At 35.3% G+C, this 23,995-nt stretch overlaps 1 protein-coding gene across 1 annotated transcript; it reads left to right on the plus strand.

Annotated features, from left to right (window-relative positions):
- The first annotated feature begins 8,269 nt into the window (after positions 1 to 8,269).
- On the plus strand, positions 8,270 to 23,089 carry LOC110782703 (probable LRR receptor-like serine/threonine-protein kinase At1g53430). Its single transcript, XM_056843368.1, has 24 exons — positions 8,270 to 8,506; positions 14,983 to 15,157; positions 16,081 to 16,152; positions 16,281 to 16,349; positions 16,463 to 16,534; positions 16,624 to 16,695; positions 17,016 to 17,087; positions 17,164 to 17,235; positions 17,319 to 17,390; positions 17,663 to 17,740; positions 17,831 to 17,902; positions 18,062 to 18,133; positions 18,225 to 18,290; positions 18,396 to 18,455; positions 18,554 to 18,592; positions 18,699 to 18,748; positions 19,215 to 19,576; positions 20,117 to 20,312; positions 20,397 to 20,531; positions 20,798 to 20,910; positions 21,017 to 21,227; positions 21,640 to 21,877; positions 22,022 to 22,172; positions 22,264 to 23,089. Exons 1-24 carry the CDS (start codon positions 8,398 to 8,400, stop codon positions 22,687 to 22,689), a joined length of 3,054 nt encoding a protein of 1,017 aa, XP_056699346.1. The 5' UTR covers positions 8,270 to 8,397; the 3' UTR covers positions 22,690 to 23,089.
- Positions 23,090 to 23,995: the final 906 nt, after the last annotated feature.

Consider the following 23,995-nt stretch of genomic DNA (forward strand, 5'->3'; position numbering starts at 1 on the left):
ATATTTACCGAAGCGGTCAAATTGTTTCACAAGATTAGAGCTCGAACTCCTCTCAAAATTTCTCTCTATAATTGTTGAAAGTAGTGATTGGAAAGGTTGCACATGGTGGAATATCGGGGCTGGGAAAGCAGGAAAGAGAAAGGAAGCAGAGAGGGAGCAAAGAGAGGAAAAGAGAAGGCATACACGTCATTGAAGAGTCACAAGGGCAATACCGTCTCCACATTATTCTTAAGAAAAATCTGATTTTTTTAAAGAAGGATTGTAGGGTTACTATGGGAATATATTAAAAATGTTAAGGCTAAGTTTTGGCTTTTTAAAGGGTAGAGATTACTAGTATGGTATTGGGCCTGTTACTTTTTTTTTGTCTAAGACAATTACCTATCTAAGGTTGTTACCTGTAAGATTAAGTGCCGGTACTTTTATAGAATTAGTGCTGTTATCTAAACAATTAGTCAGGGGTATTTTTACAGTGTTATAATAAATAACCAAAAGAATGCTAATAAATACTATCCTAGTATCAGGGATGTTACTTATAAAAGTAATGCATGGTACTTTATAGTGTTAGGCCTGTTACTTGTTTTGTTAAATCCAATTACCTCTATAGAAGTAGGACTGTTGCTTACATTTTTAATTTTAATCTTAGAGCTTTTATACCAATTACTAGTATGGTATTGGGCCTGTTACTTTTGTCTAAGACCTTGGTTTTGCAGATGAGATCTAGAATTCTGGAAAAACTCAGCTCGAAATTAGATGGATGCGGCGTAAAAAGAGAGAAAGGGTTGTTTTATAACGGCGTTAAAGGTCCGTTAATTTCGCACGCTCTTCTTTTCCGTTTGGTTTCCACGCGCCTGTCACATCATCAAGTTGATGATGTGACCGGTCATACCAAAGACGCGCTGTAATATGACATATGTTCTAAACTTTAAAACATAATGTTTGGATATAAGTAAAGAGTATTTTCACTTATTTTATTTCTAAAGTTAACTTAAGTCTTATATTTCTAGCACCCAGGACGGAAAATGAGTCGAGCCCACAATAGTTTTTGTCATCAGATTTCTCCTCCTCGTCTTCTTCCATGATGAAAGAGTTACATTTTCTCGAACCCCTCAAGTGAAGTGGGCCTTTTGGCGAGCTTCAATTGTCGAGCAAACCAATTCAAGTTGATCTTCACTATCCATTCCTATTTCAGCTGACAATAGAGTGGTGATGCTAGCCCTTTGACACTTTTGGACATGAAACCTATACTTCTGTAAGAAGGCATACATTCAGTCATTCACACTACAACAAACAGGATCAAAGAGGGCGAAAAAAGTCGCCCTCTTTGATCAAATTATCGCCCTTTTAACTTTTAAGGGAGAAATAAAAATCGCCTTAACTCGCCCTGTTAGGTTCGTCCTATTAGCTTTCCAAGGCAACTCTATTTATTCGCCCTTTTTGATCAAAACCAAAGAGGGCAAATAATTTTCGCCTTCTTTGTTTGAAAACAAGGAAAGCAACTTAAATCTCGCCCTCTTTGATTATTTTTCGCCCTCTAAAATAGTTTAAGTAGGGCAATTTTGTTTGCCTTGTTTGTTCAACCTCCGCATGAATATAGGCTTCATCTAATCATATATCCCAAAAGAGTACATCATCTAGAGTCATACATACTAGAAAAAATAGACCAGAATGTTGTAATAATTTCGATACATGTCTTCCATTGCGCTAAACTAACAAAAAAAATTATGATCTCTTAGCAACCTAGACAAGAATACAGATATTTTACTAGACCCGAAAACTCGATTATAATCCATCAAAAAGCTTAGCAACAAAAAAACCATGAAGCGACCGTAACTTACCCGGCCCAACTGACTAGTTTCACAAAGAATATCTAACATGAAATAGTAAAAATGAAGTCCCATTTCCCTTATCTCTTGCATGTAAGTTTTAGGGAGTAACACAAAATGCAAGAATCTACGCTGTAAACAAGCCACAAACAACCTCAACAACATCTCTACACGACACAGTGACACATTGCTACATACGATAACCCATCGCCACCAACAACATATATACACATTGGGTTTGCAGGTACTAGTATGCAATGATCCGACACAGAACACATTTTACCTGAACAACTAATCACTAGAACACACACAATCACACATAGACAAACACACCCCTGTACAGTTACTCTCGCTTAGCACTAGCTCCTATTAGTCATGCCAAGACAAACCCCTACAACTGATACATACACTTCCAAACCACATGAAACCTCACTAACTAAGTCTTAGCAACCTGCATCTATTTACAATATAATGGTTTTAATTGACACCCGTAGTTTTTATGTAGGACTTTTTAGGTTTTTAAGGCCTTTTTTTGGGGGTGGGGGTCCTCACATTAATTCACCTGAGACCGCATCTACTCTAAAACTCTTTTAACCATCCAAGTGCGATGAACCGATTTCATTTCGAATCGGCATATAGACCTGGCCAAAACTAGGATCACTAAGAATCAAACCTGATATAGACCTGGCCACCATTAAACTAAATATAATTGGACAAATAAATAAATAAATAATTAAAATAAATAAATAAGGAGCCACCATGTAGCCTTAGTAGATTTAGGCAATCCACCAAATCAAGGATAAGAAGCAAACCTCTTCCCACGAAGACTTATTCAGCAGAAGATATATGGTCAAAATTGTTAGAATATGCCTTGAATCGGTCAAACCCATTACTGTAACGCGCCAACACGGGAATCTCGCTGCCCGACCAGCGAGACAGGGGTCCAGGGGCGACACCCCTGGTTTAGGGGTTCGTGGTAAACTCCCCTGAACTTTACTGTATATGTTATTCTGGACTAGGGTTATCTGTTTTGGGCCTATTTTCTATGCTTTTCTGCATCTGTCTAGAGAGTACTATATAAACTACCTAGGCCATAACCTAGTCGTATTCTGTAATCTGTAGTCCTCGAGATCAATAAAACTTTCCTCCCCTCTGCCTTTGGACGTAGCTAACACATTGTTAGTGAACCACGTTAAATCTGGTTCTTTATTTATGTTATTTAATCTTTCTTTGCATCCGTTATAACAAACTGGTATCAGAGCATCATCTGTTCTAGGGTTTGAAATTTAGTTGAGAAAGATGTCTGGTATTAACGTGAAGATCGAGAAATTCACCGGGAGTAATAGTTTTAGTTTATGGCGGATCAAGATGCGAGCCTTGTTGAAACAACAAGGGATGTGGGCGCCGCTTGCTAGGAATCCGGCAGATCCAATCACCGATAAGATGGTCGTTTTGGAGGAGAAGACACACTCGACGATTATGTTGTGTCTTGCTAACGATATCATCACCGCGGTCGCGGAGGAGGAAACCGCGCAAGGTCTGTGGGTTAAGCTCGAGGGTTTGTTTATGACAAAGTCCTTAACCAATAAGTTGCTTCTGAAGTAACGTATGTTCAGTTTGCGAATGCAGGAAAGTATTCCTTTCTGAGATCACTTAGATCAGTTAAACACAATTTTATTAGAATTGCATAATATTGATGTTAAAATTGAAGATGAGGATGCTCTTTTAATTCTGTTAGTTTCTTTACCATTATCGTATGAAAATTTCGTGCAATCGTTTATTGTTGGTAGTGATACTATTTCTCTAGAGGAGGTTAGATCGTCCCTCCATATTAGAGAGCTCCGCCATAGGGCGGTTGGTATAGGTACATATAATCAGGCTGCTGGGTTAGTAGCCAGTGGGAGTTATGGACATGGAAATTCGTGGAAGAAGAAATTCAAGAAACCAGTTTCTAAGGGTCTTAATTAAACCTAATGTAACTGGAAATCTGATTGTCCCAAGAAGAAGAGGCAACATGATAAATCGTCAGGTACTGCTGCGGTAGCTGATACCAATTCTGAAGAGGATATTTCTCTAGTTGCTGATGAGCAAACGCATCACAATGATGTGTGGATCCTTGATTCTGGAGCGAATTACCATATATGTCCGCACAGGGAGTTGTTCTCAGCCTATGAGCAAGTAGACGGTGTCAATGCTTCTATGGCTAATAATTTTGTTTGTAAGGCGGTTGGAGTAGGCTCGATTAAAATTCGGACACATGATGGTAAATTCTGCACATTGAATGATGTTAGGCATGTTCTACTTATGACAAAGAATCTGATATATTTGAGTATGTTAGACAACTAGGGTTTCAATTTGCAAGGTGAAGGTGGAGTTTTACATGTCTGCAAGGGTTCGAATGTGGTTCTGAAAGGTGTAAAAGGTGGTACCTTGTATTTTCTTCAAGGTTCTATGTTATCAACGTCTGTTGTTGTTGCATCATCGGAGGTTGATAAGGAAAACATGACCAAGTTATGACACATGAGGCTTGGTCACATGGGTGCAAGAGGGATGCAAATTCTGTCAAAAGCGGATCTTCTTTGTGGTCACAAGGTCACGGATCTTGAATTCTATGAACATTGTATTTTTGGGAAGCTAAATCGCAGCAAGTTACCTAAAGTTATACACAGAATAAAAGGCACACTTGGTTACATCCATTCTGATTGTTGGGCCCCTTCCCGGGTGGAATCTTTAGGGGGCCACATATATTTTGTGTCAATTATTGATGATTTCTCAAGGATGACTTGGGTGTTCATTATGAAGCATAAAAGTGAAGCCTTTAAGAATTTCAGGCAGTAGAAGTCGTTAGTGGAGAATCAAACAGGGGAGAAGCTAGATCAAAAGGCCGCGAACTGATAATGATCTGGAATTTTGTTCGTCTGAGTTCGATGAGTTATGCAAGAATGAAGGGATTGCTAGGCATCATACAGTCAGGGATATACCACATCAGAATGGTGTAGCAGAACGTATGAATCAAACACTTAAGGAGAGAGATAGGTGCATGCTCTCTAATGCTGGATTAACTAGAAGATTTTAGCCAAAAGCTGTTAGTACAACATGTTATCAGATAAATCATAAACATCACACACGTATACATCTTAAAACTCTTATTGAGGTGTGGTCTGGTAAGCTTGTTGATTACTCTAGTTTAAGAGCTTTTGATTATACTGTTTATTATCATGTAAATGAGGGTAAATTAGAGCCACGAGCTAAAAAGGGAGTATTTGTAGGTTATGGGGATGGGGTTAGAGGGTATAGAATCTGGTCCCCATCTGAAAAGAGGGTTATACTAAGTAGAAATGTAGTCTTTGATGAAAATTCTATGTTTAATCCTACTGTAGAGTCTATTGTTGTGTCAGAAAGTGGTGGTGTTGAGAAACAAGTAGAGCAGCAAGTCACTCTAGATGAGAGTGAACCACAAGATGAAAGTCAACCAACCACAGTTAGAATCAGAACCATCAGGTTCTTCATTACCAGTAGTGAATCAGCACAGTTTGGCTCTTGATCGATCAAAGAGAGCTAATTATGGGATGCCTCCCAATAGATATGGTTTTGAAGATATGGTGGCCTATGCACTACAGGTTGCTGAAGAGGTGGATCCTGACTCTGATGAGCCACCCACCTACAAAGAAGCAATTACATGTACTGAGTCTACCCAATGGCTTACTGCAATGGGAGATGAGATGGAGTCACTTCATAAGAATCAGACTTGGGAATTGACCAAGCGATCTCGAGACAGAAAGATTGTCACTTGTAAATGGGTCTACAAGAAGAAAGAAGGAGAAACATATGTTGAGGGTATCAAGTATAAAGCTCGAGTAGCAGCTAGAGGGTTCACTTAGAGCGAGGGAGTAGACTACAATGAGATTTTTTCACCAGTGGTTTGACACACTTCCATCAGGGTGCTACTAGAAATAGTTGCACATCAGGATTTGGAGCTTGAACAACTAGATGTGAAGATAACTTTTCTGCATGGAGAGTTGAAAATGGAGATATACATGACTCAGCCAGATGGTTTTCAGGTTCCTGGTAAGGAAGGCTATGTTTGCAAGTTAAAGAAGTCCTTGTATGGACTAAAGCAGTCTCCGAGCCAGTGGTATAAGAGATTCGACATCTATATGATAAAGATTGGCTACACCAAGAGTCCGTATGATTGTTGTGTTTACTACAAGGCATCTAATGGTTCCTTGATTTATCTGGTCTGTATGTGGATGATATGTTGTTAGCTGCAGAGAACAAGTCTGATGTTCAAAAGGTGAATGATCTCCTTAGTGCTGAGTTTGAGATGAAAGATTTGGGTGCGGCTCGAAAAATTCTAGGGATGAAGATTTATAAGGATAGAAGCAAGAAGAAGCTTTTCTTATCACAAAAGGGACTTATGGAGGTGATACAGAGTGTTTGGTACCGAACTTTACGGTTTATGTTCGAACTTTACGGTATATGTTCGGACTTTACGGTACATCTCCTCCATAGATCTTCTACTGTCAACTCCCCCGAACTTTACGGTATATGTTCGAACTTTACGGTACATCTCCTCCATAGATCTTCTACTGTCAACTCCCCTGAACTTTACGGTACGTGTACGTTATTCTGGACTAGGATTATCTGCTTTGGGCCTATTTTATAGGCTTTTCAGCATTTGTCTAGAGAGTACTATATAAACTCCCTAGGTCATAACCTAGTCGTATTATGTAATATGTACTCGTCAAGATCAATAAAACTTTCCTCCCCTCTCCTGTGGACGCAGCTAACACATTGTTAGTGAACCACGTTAAATCTCTGTATTTTTTATTTACGTTATTTAATCTTTTTTTGCATCCGTTTTAACAAAAATAATACATTCAGGCTTATGTATCCTTCACGGCCCATTTGGTAGCCGGTAATAAATGATGGAAATGAAAATAAATCTAAGTGTTATTTGGCAAGAATTGACATGATGATATCCATGGTAATGAATTTTGTCTTAAACTCGCGTTTTTCTTCATAAATTTGCATTCCCACCTAATACCACTCCCCAAATGGTAATGAATATTTATGGAAATTTGTGAAGAAAAAAAGATAATTTTGAGTGAACTAGCATTATCATGGGAATGATTATTAATTTTCCTTACCAATTTACATACAAATTTATTCTCATTGACATCATTTATAACCGGCTACTAAACGGGTCGTCAATGTCAGTAGGGTTGTTAAACAACCAATCAAGAATTCATAGAGCATGGATTTGTACACCAAATGCAAACCCTTGCTCCCAAAATAAGCATAAGAAATTTACTAATTTTGAAGCTCGGTGCATGTTCTAATGGAAAATGGCTTAAATGTTGGATTATTTAAAATAAATTTTCCGTAAATATATGTTCAAAGTAATAACATAGTAATGCAATAACTAAGTTGATTTTAAAATTAGTAACTACTCATTTAACAATAAGTAGCTAGATAAATGTTCGTTTCTAAATTGGCTGAATAAATGAGGATTGCCAAAGTAATTAGATAAACGTTCATATTCGAATGAGTAGATAAATGTTCATTTCCAAATAAATAAATAAATGTCCATTTGCAAAATAGTAAATGTTTATTTCCAAAAATAGTAAATGTTCATTTTCAAATAAATAAAAAATGTTCATTTCCAAAATAGTAAATGTTCGTTTTGGATAAGGGTACAGCAAAAAATTTGCGTCTAAATTTATCTGCCATCTTCCCATTTTTAATTAAGCTCTTTTAACTAATATTTGTATTCAATTCAAATTTTACTCCTTATTCTAAATTACTCCCTCCGTCTCTCTTTGTTTTTTACGTTTTACTTTTTGGGTATTTTAAAATGTTCTTTACATTTTCTTTTATATTATCACATAAATAACTTAGTATTCTATCAAATTTTGTGTTCAATCATTATTTTAACCATCAAATTCATTTGGTCATTTAATCTCTCACACTTTTCCATTGGAACATTAAATTTTTCTCATTTACCAATATCAGATTTTTGATAAAAGTGAAAACATTATAAACAAACGTAACTTATCTCGTTTAAATAAAAAAAATTGAGGGATTTCAATGCAAATTAATTATTCGTTAAAACGCGTGAAAAATACCAAACGTAAAAAACAAAAAGAGACGCAGGGAGTACGAGGTTGTTTTTTCGGATATCAGCTAAAAGACAAATAGCTAAAAGACAAAAAAGGAAGTACCATTTATGTTAAAAAAGTACCATTCTGTAAAAAAAAGTACCATTCAGTTAAAAAAAGTACCATTTTTGTTTTAAAAAATACCATTTAATTTCTTTTTTGTCATTTTTCTTATTTTGTCTTTTACTATGATATGCATTTGTCCACACATATCTGATATCCGAAAATACTTCCTCCAGGGAGTACCGTTGAATAATCGCGTCAACTAATACGTTCTCCTAGTCCTCAAAAAAACTGCTTTAAATTCATCGTCACTCTCTCTCTCTCTCTCCCCTTTTGTCACTCTTCTTCTCCATCATCAAACCGAACCCTCTCTTCAATGGCGGCTTCGTAGTTGAACTTCATCTCTAAAAATGGCGCCATTTTTCTTCACTTCTCTCTTATTCTTTCAATTAACTTCACTTTTCATCATTTTCTTCACTAATTTCGGATCCGACGCTCAACTCATCCCTCAAATTGAAGGTATGATGTTTACAATTTTACTCATTCATTTCTTGCTAATTCCGTACTGATTACATATTAATCATGTAAATTATCAGAATAAGAAAGAATTTGATGTTAATATGTCTGATTAATTTGTGATCAATTTCTATCTTTATTTGTTTTATTTTTTAAAAAGTTTAAAATTTGGTAAAATGATATTTTTGTCTGTTACATTCTATTACCTCCGTCCGTTTTCCCGTTCCCATCATCATATTCCCATTTATTTTCTTTCCTTTATAATCTTAACTTTGTAACTCTATTGTAACTCTTTTGGTTTATTGACAAAAGACCACTTAATTGGAAGAAATTTCAAAACAATCCCCTTGATTGACATATCAAGTGTCATTTTCGTAATTACAATAAGCAAATATACAATCTAGAAATTACAATGTACAACATATTTGATATTTAAAAAAATTAAAAATAAAAGAAAATAATTTTAATATAAAAAGATATTGTACACTTAAATACGTACATTGTATTTTTGATAATTTATTTACGAAAATACCCCTTGATATGTTTACTTGCCAATCAAGGGGATTGACTGGTTGGAGCTCACTTATTGGTTGTTTTAAATTTGAACGATGAATTAGAGATTTTTATTCCTTAAATTCTATTGGCTTACAATCCTTACAACTATTTTGTTTTCTTGTGAAAATGAATCAAAAAGCAATAATTTTCCATAAAAATACAACAATAATAGTTAATCGTGTAGTATTCTATTCTTAATAATAGCGTAAAATTACACACGGAGAAAATAGTTAGGGCGGAGGGAATACTAGAATGGGCCCATTTATGTCGGTCGATTTTGATTCAATAATGTACTGAATAATAGTTTTTCTTTAAAGCAAGTACTGAAATAGTTTGTGTACCACATTTGCATTATCCGACTGTTTTCCTCAATTCCTCTATTATTCGATTCAAAATAGACTACAAAATTACAGAAGGCATGTTTGTTTTAACTCATTTGGACCAGGATAAGTAAAAATAAGTTGAGTATAATTTAGATAAGTTTAGATAATAATACGCACAAATTCTTATTTATAATGGGTGTACAATAAATATTGTATACCGGAGTAAAAGTTAACTCAAAATGCTTAAAAGTTAAGCTTATATATGTAAAAGTTATGTATTTTTTAGTGATAATTTTTTTAATTTTAGTAAAACTTATTTCTTTAAAATGACAAATAATGTATAAAATTAATCATTTAACCTTTTAAAAAGTTTATCTGTCAACTTTTTTATTATTAATATAAAAGTTAATCAAAACTAGGTTAAAGTTACAAAAAATTGGGTAAAAGTTATCTTGGTGTACAATAAATTTATTGTACACCTAGTGCGCGCAAGACCTTTTGTAATAATACGTACTTCCTCCGTCGCACATTAGTTGTTACACTTACCTTTGCACATAGTTTTAGGTGATAAGTGGTTGTTTGATTATCGATTGTTATTTTATTAAAAAAGTAAAGAGGGTGTGGGGATAAAAAATAATTTAGTGGGAAGAGAGAGACAATATAATAATTGTGGGGTCATTCCTAATTTAAAAGTGTAACAACTAATCTGGGACGGACGAAAAAGGAAAGTGTAACAACTAATCTGGTACAGAGGGAGTATAAGTTTTAACAAAAAAATAAATATTTTTTTTCAAACAATTTCACGTATAAATAAAAAAAATTCAGTAAAAATAAATTCAAATAAGTTAATTATAGTCGAATTCAGTTGAACCAAAAAGAAACCAACATTATTAAAGTTAATGACAGTAGTACTACTGTAGTAGTGAAAAGGTTGGAATAGTATACACTATCGAATACAAAAAGAGATATTTTAAGTTCGATAAGATGAACGATTTAACTGGAGTACTTAGTCTTACACGGGTGTGCACAATTTTTATGGGGGTTTTTATTTGACGTCTTATTCCGCTAAAAAGCCCTCATTTTAATGGTGAAATTACATACCTACCCTTATGAAAATTATCCCCCCTCCCTCCCTTTCCCTCTCACCTCAACCCTTCATGCAGTCGATCTCCACCACCACTACACTTGCTCCTCACTTTCCGTCAATCACCACCACCACTTCACACACCGCACCACACCTCAATCACCACCACTACACACACCGCATCGGAATTGCTGAGGCCCTGCTCGTGCGCCCCCGTCGTTGCGTTCCTGCCGCTTCACTACCTATCCAACCGGGGCTGCCGGAAAATATTTTTGTGGTGGTGGAGTCGGGGCTGCCGGAAAATATTTTCACAAACCGGAGAAAGACGGAGGGTGAAAGTTTAATTTTATAAGGGCACAAATGTCATTTCATGTAAAATACACGGGCGTTTTTAGCGTACGAGTACTTCGAATAGCGATACACTTTTTTAGCATACCGAATACAAGATTACTCTATCCGTATTTAATTAAAAGATACACTTTCTATAATCGATCGTATTTAATTAAAAGATATTTCCTATTTTTGACAGGTTATAGTCTCCACACTTTCAATTGAATTAATATTTCTCTCTTCTTGTAGTCCCCACACTTACATCATTTTTTACTACATTAAATAATTAACCTACTATCAATTTCTTAAAATATATAATAACTCAATACCCCACTTTAATCTTAATTTAATAAATTCAACTCACTTTAAGAAAACTATTTGCCGGGCAAACTGTATCTTTTAATTAAATACGGGGTGAGTACAACTTGTTGTAAATTTGTTATTAGTAGTGGCCGAAGAATAATTGATACTCCCTGGATCCTTATAAAATGCGCTTTATTAAGGTTTGAGCCAAAACTTTATATGGAAACAAGGGTGACATTGCTTTTCTAACTTTTAGGTTATGCAAGTGGGGTAAAATAGGGTAAATGGAGAACTGGGTGTGATATGTGTAAAAAAAATTGGTGTAAATGGTGGAACCTATTTCTATATTAGGAAATGAGTCGATCTTTAAATGACGAACTAAAATAAAATGTGGGGCAAATAAATAGGGACAGAAGGAGTACTCCGTAAAACGGTGAGAAAAAAGAGAAATCTTTAATCTTTAGATACAATCTTAGAGCTAATGAGCAATCTGTAAAGAATATATGTATGGAGTATTAAATCTACATTCTGTTGTAGAAAAAGGTCCACATTGTAGTCGGCCAATTTAATACCAATCACAAATTGTACGGCTGTCACTTGTTTATGTAGTGTTATAAAAGTCATATGTGTTCCCATATTTGGAATAAGTTTTTGAAAATGACATGTAACAAAGATGGTGATGATTTCCAAAAAAGAATCTTACGGAGTAATATTTTCTACAAGAAAGAGTGGAATTAGATATTAGTCTTCAAGTTGTGTGAGTAGGAGTATTTTCCCACATGGAAGAGAAATGAAGTTTTGGTTGTCTTTAAATATATCCATGCGTCTCATATATTGAATATGAGATGGCTTGGGTTATTGGGCCTTAGCGGAGCATTGGGCTTGGTTTGCTAGTATTGGGTTAGTAATATAGCTATATATTATTAATCAAGACTTAGCACTTTGCATGGCACGCACACGGTCCATTTAATGACATACTTAACATTAATTATTTTTGCAGTTATTAATTAATTAATACTTCGGTATTAATTAATTAATTAATTAATTTAAATAGGATAATAACAAGGGCAGTTATTTAGTAACTGTCATATTGGTTTTCCTATTTAATCCAATGCATTAGGTTAAAGTTAATTACGTTCTTCACATCTCTCACAATGTCAGTCTCTTCCAAAAATACATATTCATGGAGAATAGTTTAATTTGTTGTATTCCATTCTTGATTAGGGAATCTTGGGGGTAGATTAGCTTTGAATCCCATCAGCAATATAGTGGGAGCTAATATTACCCTAAGGACAGAGATTAACTCGTCCTAATCTAGTTTTTAAATTTTCGTTTTTTATATTTCAAAGTACAGTATTTAACAGAAAATGAAATGTGATTCTATTTTAAATTAGAAACCAATCAACAACCAAACAAACTAGATATTCCGGGTTGTATAAAAGATTTCCTTGACTTTACATGCTATACGGAGTAAAAGTATGAAAAACACTTGTTCAGTTTCATCAGCCAACATAAGTTGGTGGAGTTGGTGGGGAACTCACCTTGTGACTTGGAGGTCACAAGTTCGAGCCCCATCAACTGCGAAATGCTTGGAAGTGGCTCAAGCGATGACCTACGGAGCTGGGCTGGTTCACCTGTGTTAGGTGCTGGTTCAGTTAGAGTTAATCTGACCTTTGTACAATACATAGGAAGGAATATGCGGACTTCGTTTCAAAACTGTGTGCATTACTCCAATAATTAATACTCCTAGTGGACTAGTAGTCCTACCAATTATCCTTATCAAATGCATAAAATTGTAGAAAAGTAACATATTATTTTTCACATTGTTCAAAATTGTGGGCTTCAGCATCAAATGCATAACACTTGCGTCGCGTAGTCAATCCACATTCCACAACAAATTGGCATCCTTAGACTTAGACTTAAATAAGTTAATAAAACAAGACTCATTTTCGTTTAGAAATTAATTTATTGTTTATCTACACAGGCAGCTGAGTTTGCTGTTTGTAAATTCATGCTCAAACAATCTTTAAGTTAGATACTGATGTATGGACTACGGAGTACAAAGTATCAATAATTTCTTGTCTGGAATCGATTTTTTAAATTAATTTTGTGGATTATTAATCGGAGAGCATTTTTTACTCACTAATGTAACTTCAGTTATTTCTCTATAAAGAAATACTGAAAATATGTTGCAATGTAACGAATTTATTAGTGAAATCATATAAGTTACTCCCTCCGTATTTATTTAAGGGATACACTTGCCTTTTCCGGCCGTATTTATTTAAGAGATACACTTGCCATTTTTAATAACTTATCAACTCCACCATCTAATTAACTAATACATCTAATTTACCCTATGACCCACCATCCTATTAAACAAATAATTTCATAAACCCACCTCCTACCCACCAAAATGACATGGTCCCCACTTGTTTAATTATTAAAATATCTATCCAATCCCACTTGCTTTATTATTTTATTTCATTCAATTCTTCTTCTTAATACCCGTGCCCGACCAAGTGTATCTCTTAAATAAATACGAAGGGAGTATATACGTAATATTTATTTTTTGTGTTGTGATAATACGAAAATTACAACAAACTTATATGATGTGATGAGTAATTGTTGCGTCGTGGACACCCACTGTTAGATCTGTTAAACGGGTCGGTCGGGTCGGGTTCTAAAAAATTATTTTCGAGTTCGGGTTAAATCTGGTTGGTCACTTTCGGGTTCCGGTTTTGCAAATGTTTGTTCAAGACTCAGAACTTTCGGGTTCAAAGATGTTAAAACGCGTAATATATTTTCATTAATTTAGGTAATACATATACCAAATACGGGTACATAATTACAATTTTTCCTACACAAGTTTATATTTATTCAAATTCAACTATAAAATGATGTATAATTCAAATCAAAATCATATTACACCCAACAATAATAAAAGACAATGTGTTTAATATGCTTAAAATTCCTCATAATCACATTTATTATTATAAATTCAACGATTTTCAATCGGTCGGGTCAAAAACGGGTTCGGTCGGGTTTTGACCCATTACTTTCGGGTTGCTAGAGTTCGGGTAAAATCGGGTTACGGGTAACAAAATCTTGTTCAAGACCAGTATTTTCGGGTCAGGTTTAGGTAGTTTTTCGGGTCGAGACAATTTTTGACAGGTCTACCCACTGTCCTAAAAGACGATTCAGCGCTACCTCCCGGTTTAGTAGAACAAAATGCGGTCGCCCTCCAGGATTAACGCAACTCCGGATTTGTGTGCACTCACAAATCAGAATGGAGCCAGAATATATGCCCAAAACCGGGAGCAATATTGTGTGAGAGAGAGTAATGTGTTTTTGAGTTTTCTGGAAAAGTGTTTGAATGTTTATGTGTTTTGGAATGAACCGAAATTCTGATTAAGTAATCAGAATTAAGTAGAGCAACAGACATAAACGGCTGAAACAGTGAAGATTGTAATGGAAAAAAACAGACAAAAATTATCAATGCTGTAACAGTCGTCTTAATGCTAATTAATCCAACGATTACGTAATCAATACAGATTCCCGTAACAATGACTTAACCAAAACAACGCGGTACCAAAAAGAATGGGTAAGGCTCACAAAACCCACCTCACGCCCGCGAACCGCATTTTCAAGAGCACAAGGCCCAACCTGGCGCGCGCGACCACTCTCACACTTTATCAAACAAGAGCTACACCTACACCCCCAATAAATAAATAAACATGAGAATATGAAGAGTGTTTCCAATGCTTCCCAACAAGAACTTCCAACATTTAGAACTAGAAGATCAAACATAGTTAAATTTTTGGTGCAAAATAGACGACTTTGTTGGAATAATATTTTGTTTGACTGTGATACTTGTGGCCTAGCAGTGAAAACTCTGGAAATAATATCTCAAAAATTGGAGAATACATACTGGAAAGTCACTCAAAATTCCTGCAGTGATGGAGGTCGAAGCTTCAATATAAGCATCGGTGTCAACATTTTAAGCAACGTTACCTGTGATTGTTCATTTAACAGCGGCAAGATTTGCCATGTCACACATATGTAAGCTCTTCATTGATCTCCCTTTTCATATTTTTAAATTATTTACTATCTCTTGGTTGAACTACCATGCAAGTATGACATATTTGACGATCTCTCTATTTGTGTGTGTGCGCGCGCGCTTGTAGTGTACTTGTCTTCCATAGAAGTATATGTATTTTTTGAGGTAAGATTACAAGGCGTATGGACCGCAATTTGGATTATACACCCGGGTGCACAGTGCTCATGGTGCACCCTGTTGAACATTTATTGAAAATCTAATGAACATTTAGAATGATTTCAATGTACATGTACTAGTGAAATATTTAAACTATATGTTCTATGCATTTGAACTATATGTTCATTGGCTATATGTTCTTTGAGTATGAACAATATGTTCTTTGTATTTGAACTATATGTTCATTTAAAAACAGGGTGTACAGTGAGCATTGTGCACCCGGGTGCATAAATCATATTGACTGCTTTGTGGTTCTTCACTTATGTTTGCCAGGTCGTTAGGTGACAAATTATACTGGGGCTTGGAATAATTGGGTGAAATCTGAAAACATGTGAGAGGGTGGATAGTTATCGGATTTCATCTTATAATTATTTGTTTATGTTTCAAAGAATCACCTTCCATCAATAGTTGCCTCTAAGTCACCAAGTTTATAACTTTCATATAAAATGGACTTGTTAAAAGAAGTTTACAAGGTGGCCTTAAAAATTACACCTCAAACTTGAATTTTGACTTAAACTGTTAAATCGACAAACAAAGTAGCATAATCTACATTCAAATGTTTTTCTTACATCCGTTTGTGATTGCAATGATCATGAGATAAAAACGCTTAACATTGGTTGATTCCACTCTCTCTCTCTCTACCATTATCTCTCTACAAGATACTGTCAAGAACTCATTCATAAAAACGCTTAACATTGGATCTTTGCAGCCAGTTGAAGGGTCTAAATCTTACTGGATCTTTGCCTGAAGAATTCGGAGACCTTACTCAGCTGCAAGAAATGTAAATTAACTTCTTTCGTAGTGAAATTGAATATTTTAGATATCTGTTCTCTGATTATTCTCTTCATTGTTATTTTCTCTATAACATTGAGCACTGAAGATCCTAATGACCGTTAACATGTAATGCAGTGACCTCTCTAGAAACTATGTTAATGGAACGATCCCTAAAAGTCTGTCGAAGATCCCACTTGTCACTTTGTAAGTATAAGTTGCAAATTCTAGTTTGATTTATGTGTAGTTGTATCTTTTGAACATTTTAATGATAGACTTTCAAGGCAATCATTTTGTAATGATATTTCTATGCAACGCAGATCACTGTTGGGGAACCGGAATACTGGTCCCATTCCGACAGAAATTGGACAAATTTCCACCCTAGAGGAGTTGTAAGAAGTTTTATTTAACCGTGACAAATATTTCTCATGTTCAGCTTTCAATATGAACCTTTTTCTTATCTTTAAACGGCTGTTTCCAGGATCTTGGAAGATAACCAACTAGGAGGACCATTACCCAAGAGCCTTGGAAATTTGAAAAGTTTGAGAAGAATGTTAGTACCTTTTCTGCATAAATCTGTTCCTAGTCATTGTGGCGTTAAACATTCAAAAAAGAAATGAACCAGAGTCATCTTTCATTACTCAAGCTTTAATTCTAATTGTATTTCAACATAGATGGTATTAGCTACTCGTTTGTTTAGTGACTTTAGTCCTTGTGCAGTATGTTTAGTTCTAAGGGTACGTGTTCCGTTTTCTTTCTTGGTGTGAGTTGAGGCTTACTTCACAACATTCATTACATCTTTTGGGTTTGTTGCTTACACTTCATATTGCTATTTCGAAATGCCTTTTAGACCACTTCACTTATGTTCTGCAGGGTGCTTGCTGCAAACTTTTTCAATGGCACGATACCTGAAACTTTTGTCAATCTGAAGAACCTTACCGAACTGTGAGTTCCTGTTTCATGTTTAAAAATTTAATTTCTCCGCACTTCTGGTAGCTAAAGAGTTGCTATGTGCTTGCAGAAGACTCAGTGGAAACGTGCTATCTGGGAAGATACCTGATTTTCTTGGCAATTTAACAAATCTTAACTCAATGTGAGTGAAAACATGTTTATATTTGGAGTAAATTTGATTTCACACGTAGTGTACGTTTTATTTTATATGGATTACCCTTACAGTGATATTCAAGGCACTTCATTGGAGGGGCCTATTCCGTCTACCATATCCAGTTTGACAAATTTGACAATTTTGTGAGTATTACTTCTACTGGTTAAAATTTTCATCTTATACTTTTAAAATGGCTCAAGACTGACAAAGATTGACTAACACGACTAACTTCAGTTGAATGTACTAACTGGCTAGTGTAAATATAACAAAATGTTTAGGATCTTTTTGTGGACAACTAAACCTTACTTGAACACAATGTAAAGAACTTGAACACAATTCAGGACAGTAATGTAAAAGCTAGAAATAGGATAAAACTCAAGTAGAAAACCTGTGATTGATTCATTTTGACTTTCAGGAGAATTTCAGATATCAATACTAGAAGTTTTCGCATCACTTTCCCAAACCTGACAAACATGGCGAATCTACAATATCTGTGAGTATCTATTTATATGGTCCTTTTAGCATGAATCTTGCGTGTAAGATTAGCAGGTTGATTACACCCTTTTTTAAAATGTGTGTTTAGGGTACTGAGGAACTGCTCAATTACTGGTTCAATCCCTGATGTTATTGGAACCTTGGCAAACTTGAAGCTTATGTGAGTTTTGGCATCTGGCTGAATGTCTACCATGAATTAAAGTTGACAACTTGTATATGTTAATGCACACCGTGATATAAACTGTAAAATGCCTACTCCGTACACTACAAGTTAATATACTAATTGAAACATGGTAATATGACCATATCTCTTTTGCAGGGACCTCAGTTACAATCAGTTGAGTGGTCAAATTCCACAGTCAATGGAAAACTTGCGAAGACTTGAAAATCTGTAAGCCAAAATACTTGCCTATTGATTGTTTCATTTTAGTTTCTCTTACCATATGCTTTTTTGAGTTCCCAAATTGGCATTATTGATGTAGGTTCCTTACAAACAACTCATTTTCCGGGACATTACCAAGTTGGATATTAAACAGCAGGCATAACTTGTCAGTTTTTCTCGTCTCTCTTTTTTAGCTGCGACTTATTAGTACTAGTAGTAGTGAATTTTTCCAATGAAAGAAAATCTTATAATTCCAACTTTACTGTTGCAGCGATGTGTCTTATAACAATTTCACAGGCTCATCTCCAGCTAGTTGTCAGCAGTCAAACGTGTAAGATCATCTGCAACAGGAACCTTGCAGCTTATGCTTTTAAGTGTTAAACCTTTTGTTCCACGATGTAATCTTGTTTCCTTTCAATTATGAAACAGGAACCTTGTTGCTAGCTATTCATCTGCAAAGAGCAATTCGTAAGCTCTTCTTAATACTACTAATTCTTCTCCATCGAATTAGAAGAGCCATCAATATTCATATGATATTGATTTTTATGGAATTGAATTTTGTTTATGCATGCAGAGTAAATTGGTGCTTGAGGAGGGACCTTCCATGCTCCAATAAGCCTCAATGTAAGTATTATTCTAGGAACTCTAGATGGTATCAGCTAACCTCCTTTTGAGTTTTGACATATTTACCTTAAATTCTAAATTTTGCTGCTAGCATAACTGTCAGAGGACCAACTCAACCAAAAGCTTAAGCTGATGGTTGAAGCCCCAAGATTAGTTTTATACTCTATCACACCGCCTCATATGAAAGCCCTTTGGGATTGAAGTGTGGATGCAGCATAGGCCTCCTCATACCCAGCGCGAAATATTCCACTTTGAAAGGAGGGGTGGATGAAGATTCGAACCCGTGACCTTTGAGTCATGTTGGCTCTGATACCATGTCAAAGGACCAACTCAACCAAAAGCTTAAGCTGATGGTTGAAGCCCCAAGATTAGTTTTATACTCTATCAATAACCTTTAATCTCCAAGTGTACTAAAACCAAAAACAAAAGAGAAAAACTCTGAATTTTATCATCCACTTTTGTACAGATTATTCATTGTTCATCAATTGTGGTGGAACTAAGTTGAGTTTCCAAGGGAATAATTATGACGAGGATTCTTCTCCTGGAAGCCCTTCCACTTTCTTCGCTGATGGTGAAAAGTGGGCTTATAGCAGTACTGGAGCTTTTCTTTATGATGACAATGGCAACTTTTTGGCAATGGAAACATCCAACCACAATGTGACAGGCATTTACCAAACAGCTCGCTTGGCACCATTATCACTTAAATATTATGGCCTTTGCTTACTACAAGGAAGTTACAAAGTGAAACTCCACTTTGCAGAGATAATGTTTTCTGATGGACAGAATTTTGGCAACATTGGCAGGCGTTTTTTTGATGTAGCAATACAGGTGAATCAAGTGGTTTACCCTTTCCTTTCTCCCTTTTTTAATTCATATTATCTATCTATTACTATATACTAAAAGAGACACCAGGAATGACACGTGTCAATTCCTGGTGTAAAATTTTCCCGCCTAAAAATATTTTCCAAAAATATATAGTTTATTTTATTTTATTTTATTCTCTACCCTTTTATAAACTACCTATGTATGGAAAAAATATTATATTATATTATAATTTATGGCAATAATAGATACCACGTAAAAATAATTTTGCTAAATACTTTTTTTTTTATAATATTTTAGTCAAATCGGTACATTAATAATGGAAATTATATTCACTCGATATGCTGGTCAAAGTAGCATATTACACATATATTATATGCATATTAGATAATATAAATATAAATGAGTATGTTTAATTTTTTTTATAATTATGCAGTAGTTTGGCGATATTTAGTTAAATATTTTGTAAAAATTATCATAATCCGTGCGTGCACGGGATCTAATCTAGTATTAATTAATATGTTTGTTTTTTGGGGGGTCTGATAGGGGGATGTAAAGCTTAAGGACTTCAATATTGAAAGTGAAGCTGGAGGGGTAGGCAAGGCGGTAGTTAAGGAGTTTGATGTCAATGTAACTGGGAGTACTCTTGAGATTTACTTATACTGGGCTGGAAGAGGAACTACAGGTTCTCCTGACAGAGGTGTATATGGACCTCTTATATCTGGGATTGCAGTAACACCTAGTGAGTAAACTTTTTTTTTTGAAAGAGTTACTTTTTTCATCTTAAATTATATGGGCTCATCGTTTTAATCTTATCACTTTGAAGACTTCAAAGTTAACCAAGGGTTGTCTGCTGGAGCCATTGTTGGAATCGTGCTTGCTTCTTGTGCCATTCTTGTACTAGTCCTGGTAGTTCTATGGAAGAGGGGTTACTTTGGTGGGAAAAGCGAAGAAAATGAAGGTAAATATGTGTTATATTCTATTGAAACTTGAGAGTGTGAGGTTTGGGACTGAAACCAATTACTCCCTCCATTCCTTTTTGATATTCCTGTTTCTATAAATGTCGTTCCTATTTGATCTTCTTGTTTCTATTTTTGGACATGACTTTTTACCATAAATTTTTCTGATACAACTTTACTAAGACTAAACCATATTTCCTTGATCATTTGAGTATATAATTTTAGCAATCTGTCTAGGATAACATCATTAATATACTTGATATGACAGAACTCCGAAGGCTAGGTACGGGATATTTTACCTTGAGGCAAATTAAAACAGCAACTGATGACTTTGATCACAGAAACAAAATAGGTGAAGGAGGTTTTGGGCCTGTGTTCAAGGTAAATTATGAATCATCTTACACTAGCTTACTGCAAATAGAAATTCCATTTTCTTAATTAGTAGTATTGGGATATATATTCTCATAATTTATAAAAATGAATTTAGGGTGTACTACCAGATGGTAAAGTGATTGCTGTGAAGCAGCTTTCTTCGAAATCTAAGCAAGGGAATCGTGAGTTTGTGAATGAAATAGGCATGATCTCTGCTCTCCAACACCCGAACCTAGTGAAGCTTTATGGGTGTTGTATTGAAGGAAAAGAGCTGTTGCTCGTATATGAATACATGGAAAACAACTCCCTTGCCCGCGCACTGTTTGGCAAGTGGCTTTTTTAGCATCTTATATTATATCAACTTGTTTCTTTGTACTAGAATGCTTGATTCCATACTGACAATATACTCCCTCTGTCCCTTAATACTCGCACCGTTTTGACTTTCTACACTATTCACATAATTCACTTTGACCCTATTTTATTTCTAGTATATGAAAACAAATGTTAGTATATAATTTATTGTTGGCTTCAACTTAATATATATTTTCAAAATATTAATATTTTTATAATTTTTTATAATAAGTAGTTAAAGATATTGGTGGTCAAAGTTGTGCATTGGCAAGCGTGTCCAGTCAAAACGGTGCAAGTATTAAGGGACAGAGGGAGTAACTCTTTAAGTGTTTTATTCTGAACATTAATATAATATATATATATATATATATATATATATATATATAGGTAAAGAGAACCAGAAGTTGCACTTGGACTGGCAAACAAGAAAGAGGATATGCTTGGGAATCACAAGAGGGTTAGCATATCTTCATGAGGAGTCAAGACTCAAGATTGTTCACAGGGACATTAAGGCAACAAACGTGTTGCTTGATAAAGACTTGAACGCTAAAATATCAGATTTCGGTTTGGCAAAACTCGACGAAGATGAAAATACCCATATTAGCACGAGAATTGCCGGAACAATGTGAGTTAAATCCCTCCCTCTTGTTATGTTAACTAACAGTATGTCCCATACATAGGAATATAGGATCTGTGTTTCTGAATCTGAAAGTTAAGATAATAACTGGTGTTTCGAAATAATTCTTATATTGTATATGGATTTATTCAGAGGTTATATGGCCCCTGAATACGCAATGAGAGGGTATCTAACAGATAAGGCAGATGTATACAGCTTTGGGGTTGTCGTACTTGAGGTTGTGAGTGGAACTAGCAACACAAGTTATAGGCCAAAGGAAGAGTTTGTTTATCTTCTTGATTGGGTATGTAATAATTAAACAGCTTTTGTGTATCATTTACTGATAATTTTGTTGTTTAAGACTTGACTTGTGTTTACCATTTGGGAATATGAAGGCCTATGTGTTACAAGAACAAGGAAACCTCTTAGAGCTTGTGGATCCAACTCTTGAGTCGAGTTACCCAAAAGATGAAGCATTGAGATTGCTGAATATAGCTCTTCTATGTACAAATCCATCTCCTAGTCTTAGACCCGCAATGTCTTCAGTTACAAGTATGATTGAAGGCCAAACCCCGATCCAAGCACCAATTGTGAAACGTAGTGGGGCAAACGATGATTTAAGGTTTAAGGCTTTCGAAAGACTGTCACAAGACAGTCAAACTCATGTGTCAGGGAGCTCGATGTCTAGCCAAGTGCAGAGGAGCATATCTATAGATGGTCTTTGGTCAGACACTTCAGTTTCCATGCAAAGCAAGGATGGGATCACTGAAATGTCTGTCTCAACTTCAAGGCTACTTCCTGATGATGTAAAGCTAGAGTAACACTACCAATTATTACTACACTCAGTTTGGTGGGTTGGTGCCTGTCGTTGCTGAGCCGTGCCATAGCCACAAAGCACATCAAGGTGCTGCTCATAAATCATAATTACTGCAAGTGGAGAGAAGAAAGCTCATGAAATAGTTACTCATCTGGAATTTTGATTTCTGTAACATGAAAGATGGTGGGCATTTAACTTGATACCCACTTGGTACTCTTATTCTGTAGCATTGTACTTAAAGGAATAACACAGTATAAGATTTCTGGATTCTCTGAACCTTTGAGAACTCATTCTTTATCAAAGGACTGGACACACCAGTGGATATGGTTGTTTTCTTTTCTTTTTTTGAATTCTTGCGATAATTCAAGTAAAACTGTTTTTGAAATTGTAGAAAGATTTAAACCTTTTTTTTCTCTGGCTTCTTTTTTGGAGTAACATATGAAGCATCATAACTTAATTAATAGAAACCATAGTTTGTTACAAACAGTGTTTGATCCAAACTGCAGTTTTGCTCCCACATTTGACCAATCCATTCCCTGCAATCTGAAATCAGATTAGTCAGTCTTGTATAGATTATTCCTGGATGGCCTGTTTGAAGTCTTTAATGGTGATAACATTGTCCGATTTTCTCTGGTTTATTCTTTGGTAAGCTTCTGACTATCTGAGATGCCCACCAATTCATCCTCTATGGGTTCTTCTCTGGCTTTACTTGTGTGATAAAATGGAACAGTTTTTTGCCTAAAGAAATTATGGTGAAGCTTTATGTCTGTGGTCTGCCACTTGTCTTGCTGCTAAGCTCATGCTGTGTTGTTCTGGTCAGTGATGATTTAGAAGTAATATAACGCAATCATTTAGGCTCCGTTTGGTAGGGCGTAAAACGTTTTTATGGAAAACGATTTTCCCTTTTTCAATCATTTTATGTTGTTTGGTTGGATAAGGGGTGGAAAACAATTTTCCATGACTCTCTCAAAGGTGGAAAACCCTTTTCCATTTGAAAGGGAGGGAAACCACTTTTCCTTCTTTCCTCATTACCTCCCTCTCCTTTCTTCCCCTCAATCTTCACCATCTTCTCCCATTTTCCTTTAAGCTACCAAACAAAGGAAAACTAGTTTGGAATTGTGTTTTCCCTTGAAAAATATTTTCCATGGAAAATCGTTTTACAATGAAAACGTTTTACGCCTTACCAAACGGAGCCTTAGTTTAACCACTCTATTCATTTGATGTAACATATTATACTTCATACTGTACATAAGATGTAAATTTTTGACCACAAATGGATTGAAGAATAGTTGTATGACAAATTATTGAAA

Source organism: Spinacia oleracea, chromosome 4 (assembly GCF_020520425.1).
Source record: "Spinacia oleracea cultivar Varoflay chromosome 4, BTI_SOV_V1, whole genome shotgun sequence".
Lineage (NCBI taxonomy): Eukaryota > Viridiplantae > Streptophyta > Magnoliopsida > Caryophyllales > Amaranthaceae > Spinacia > Spinacia oleracea.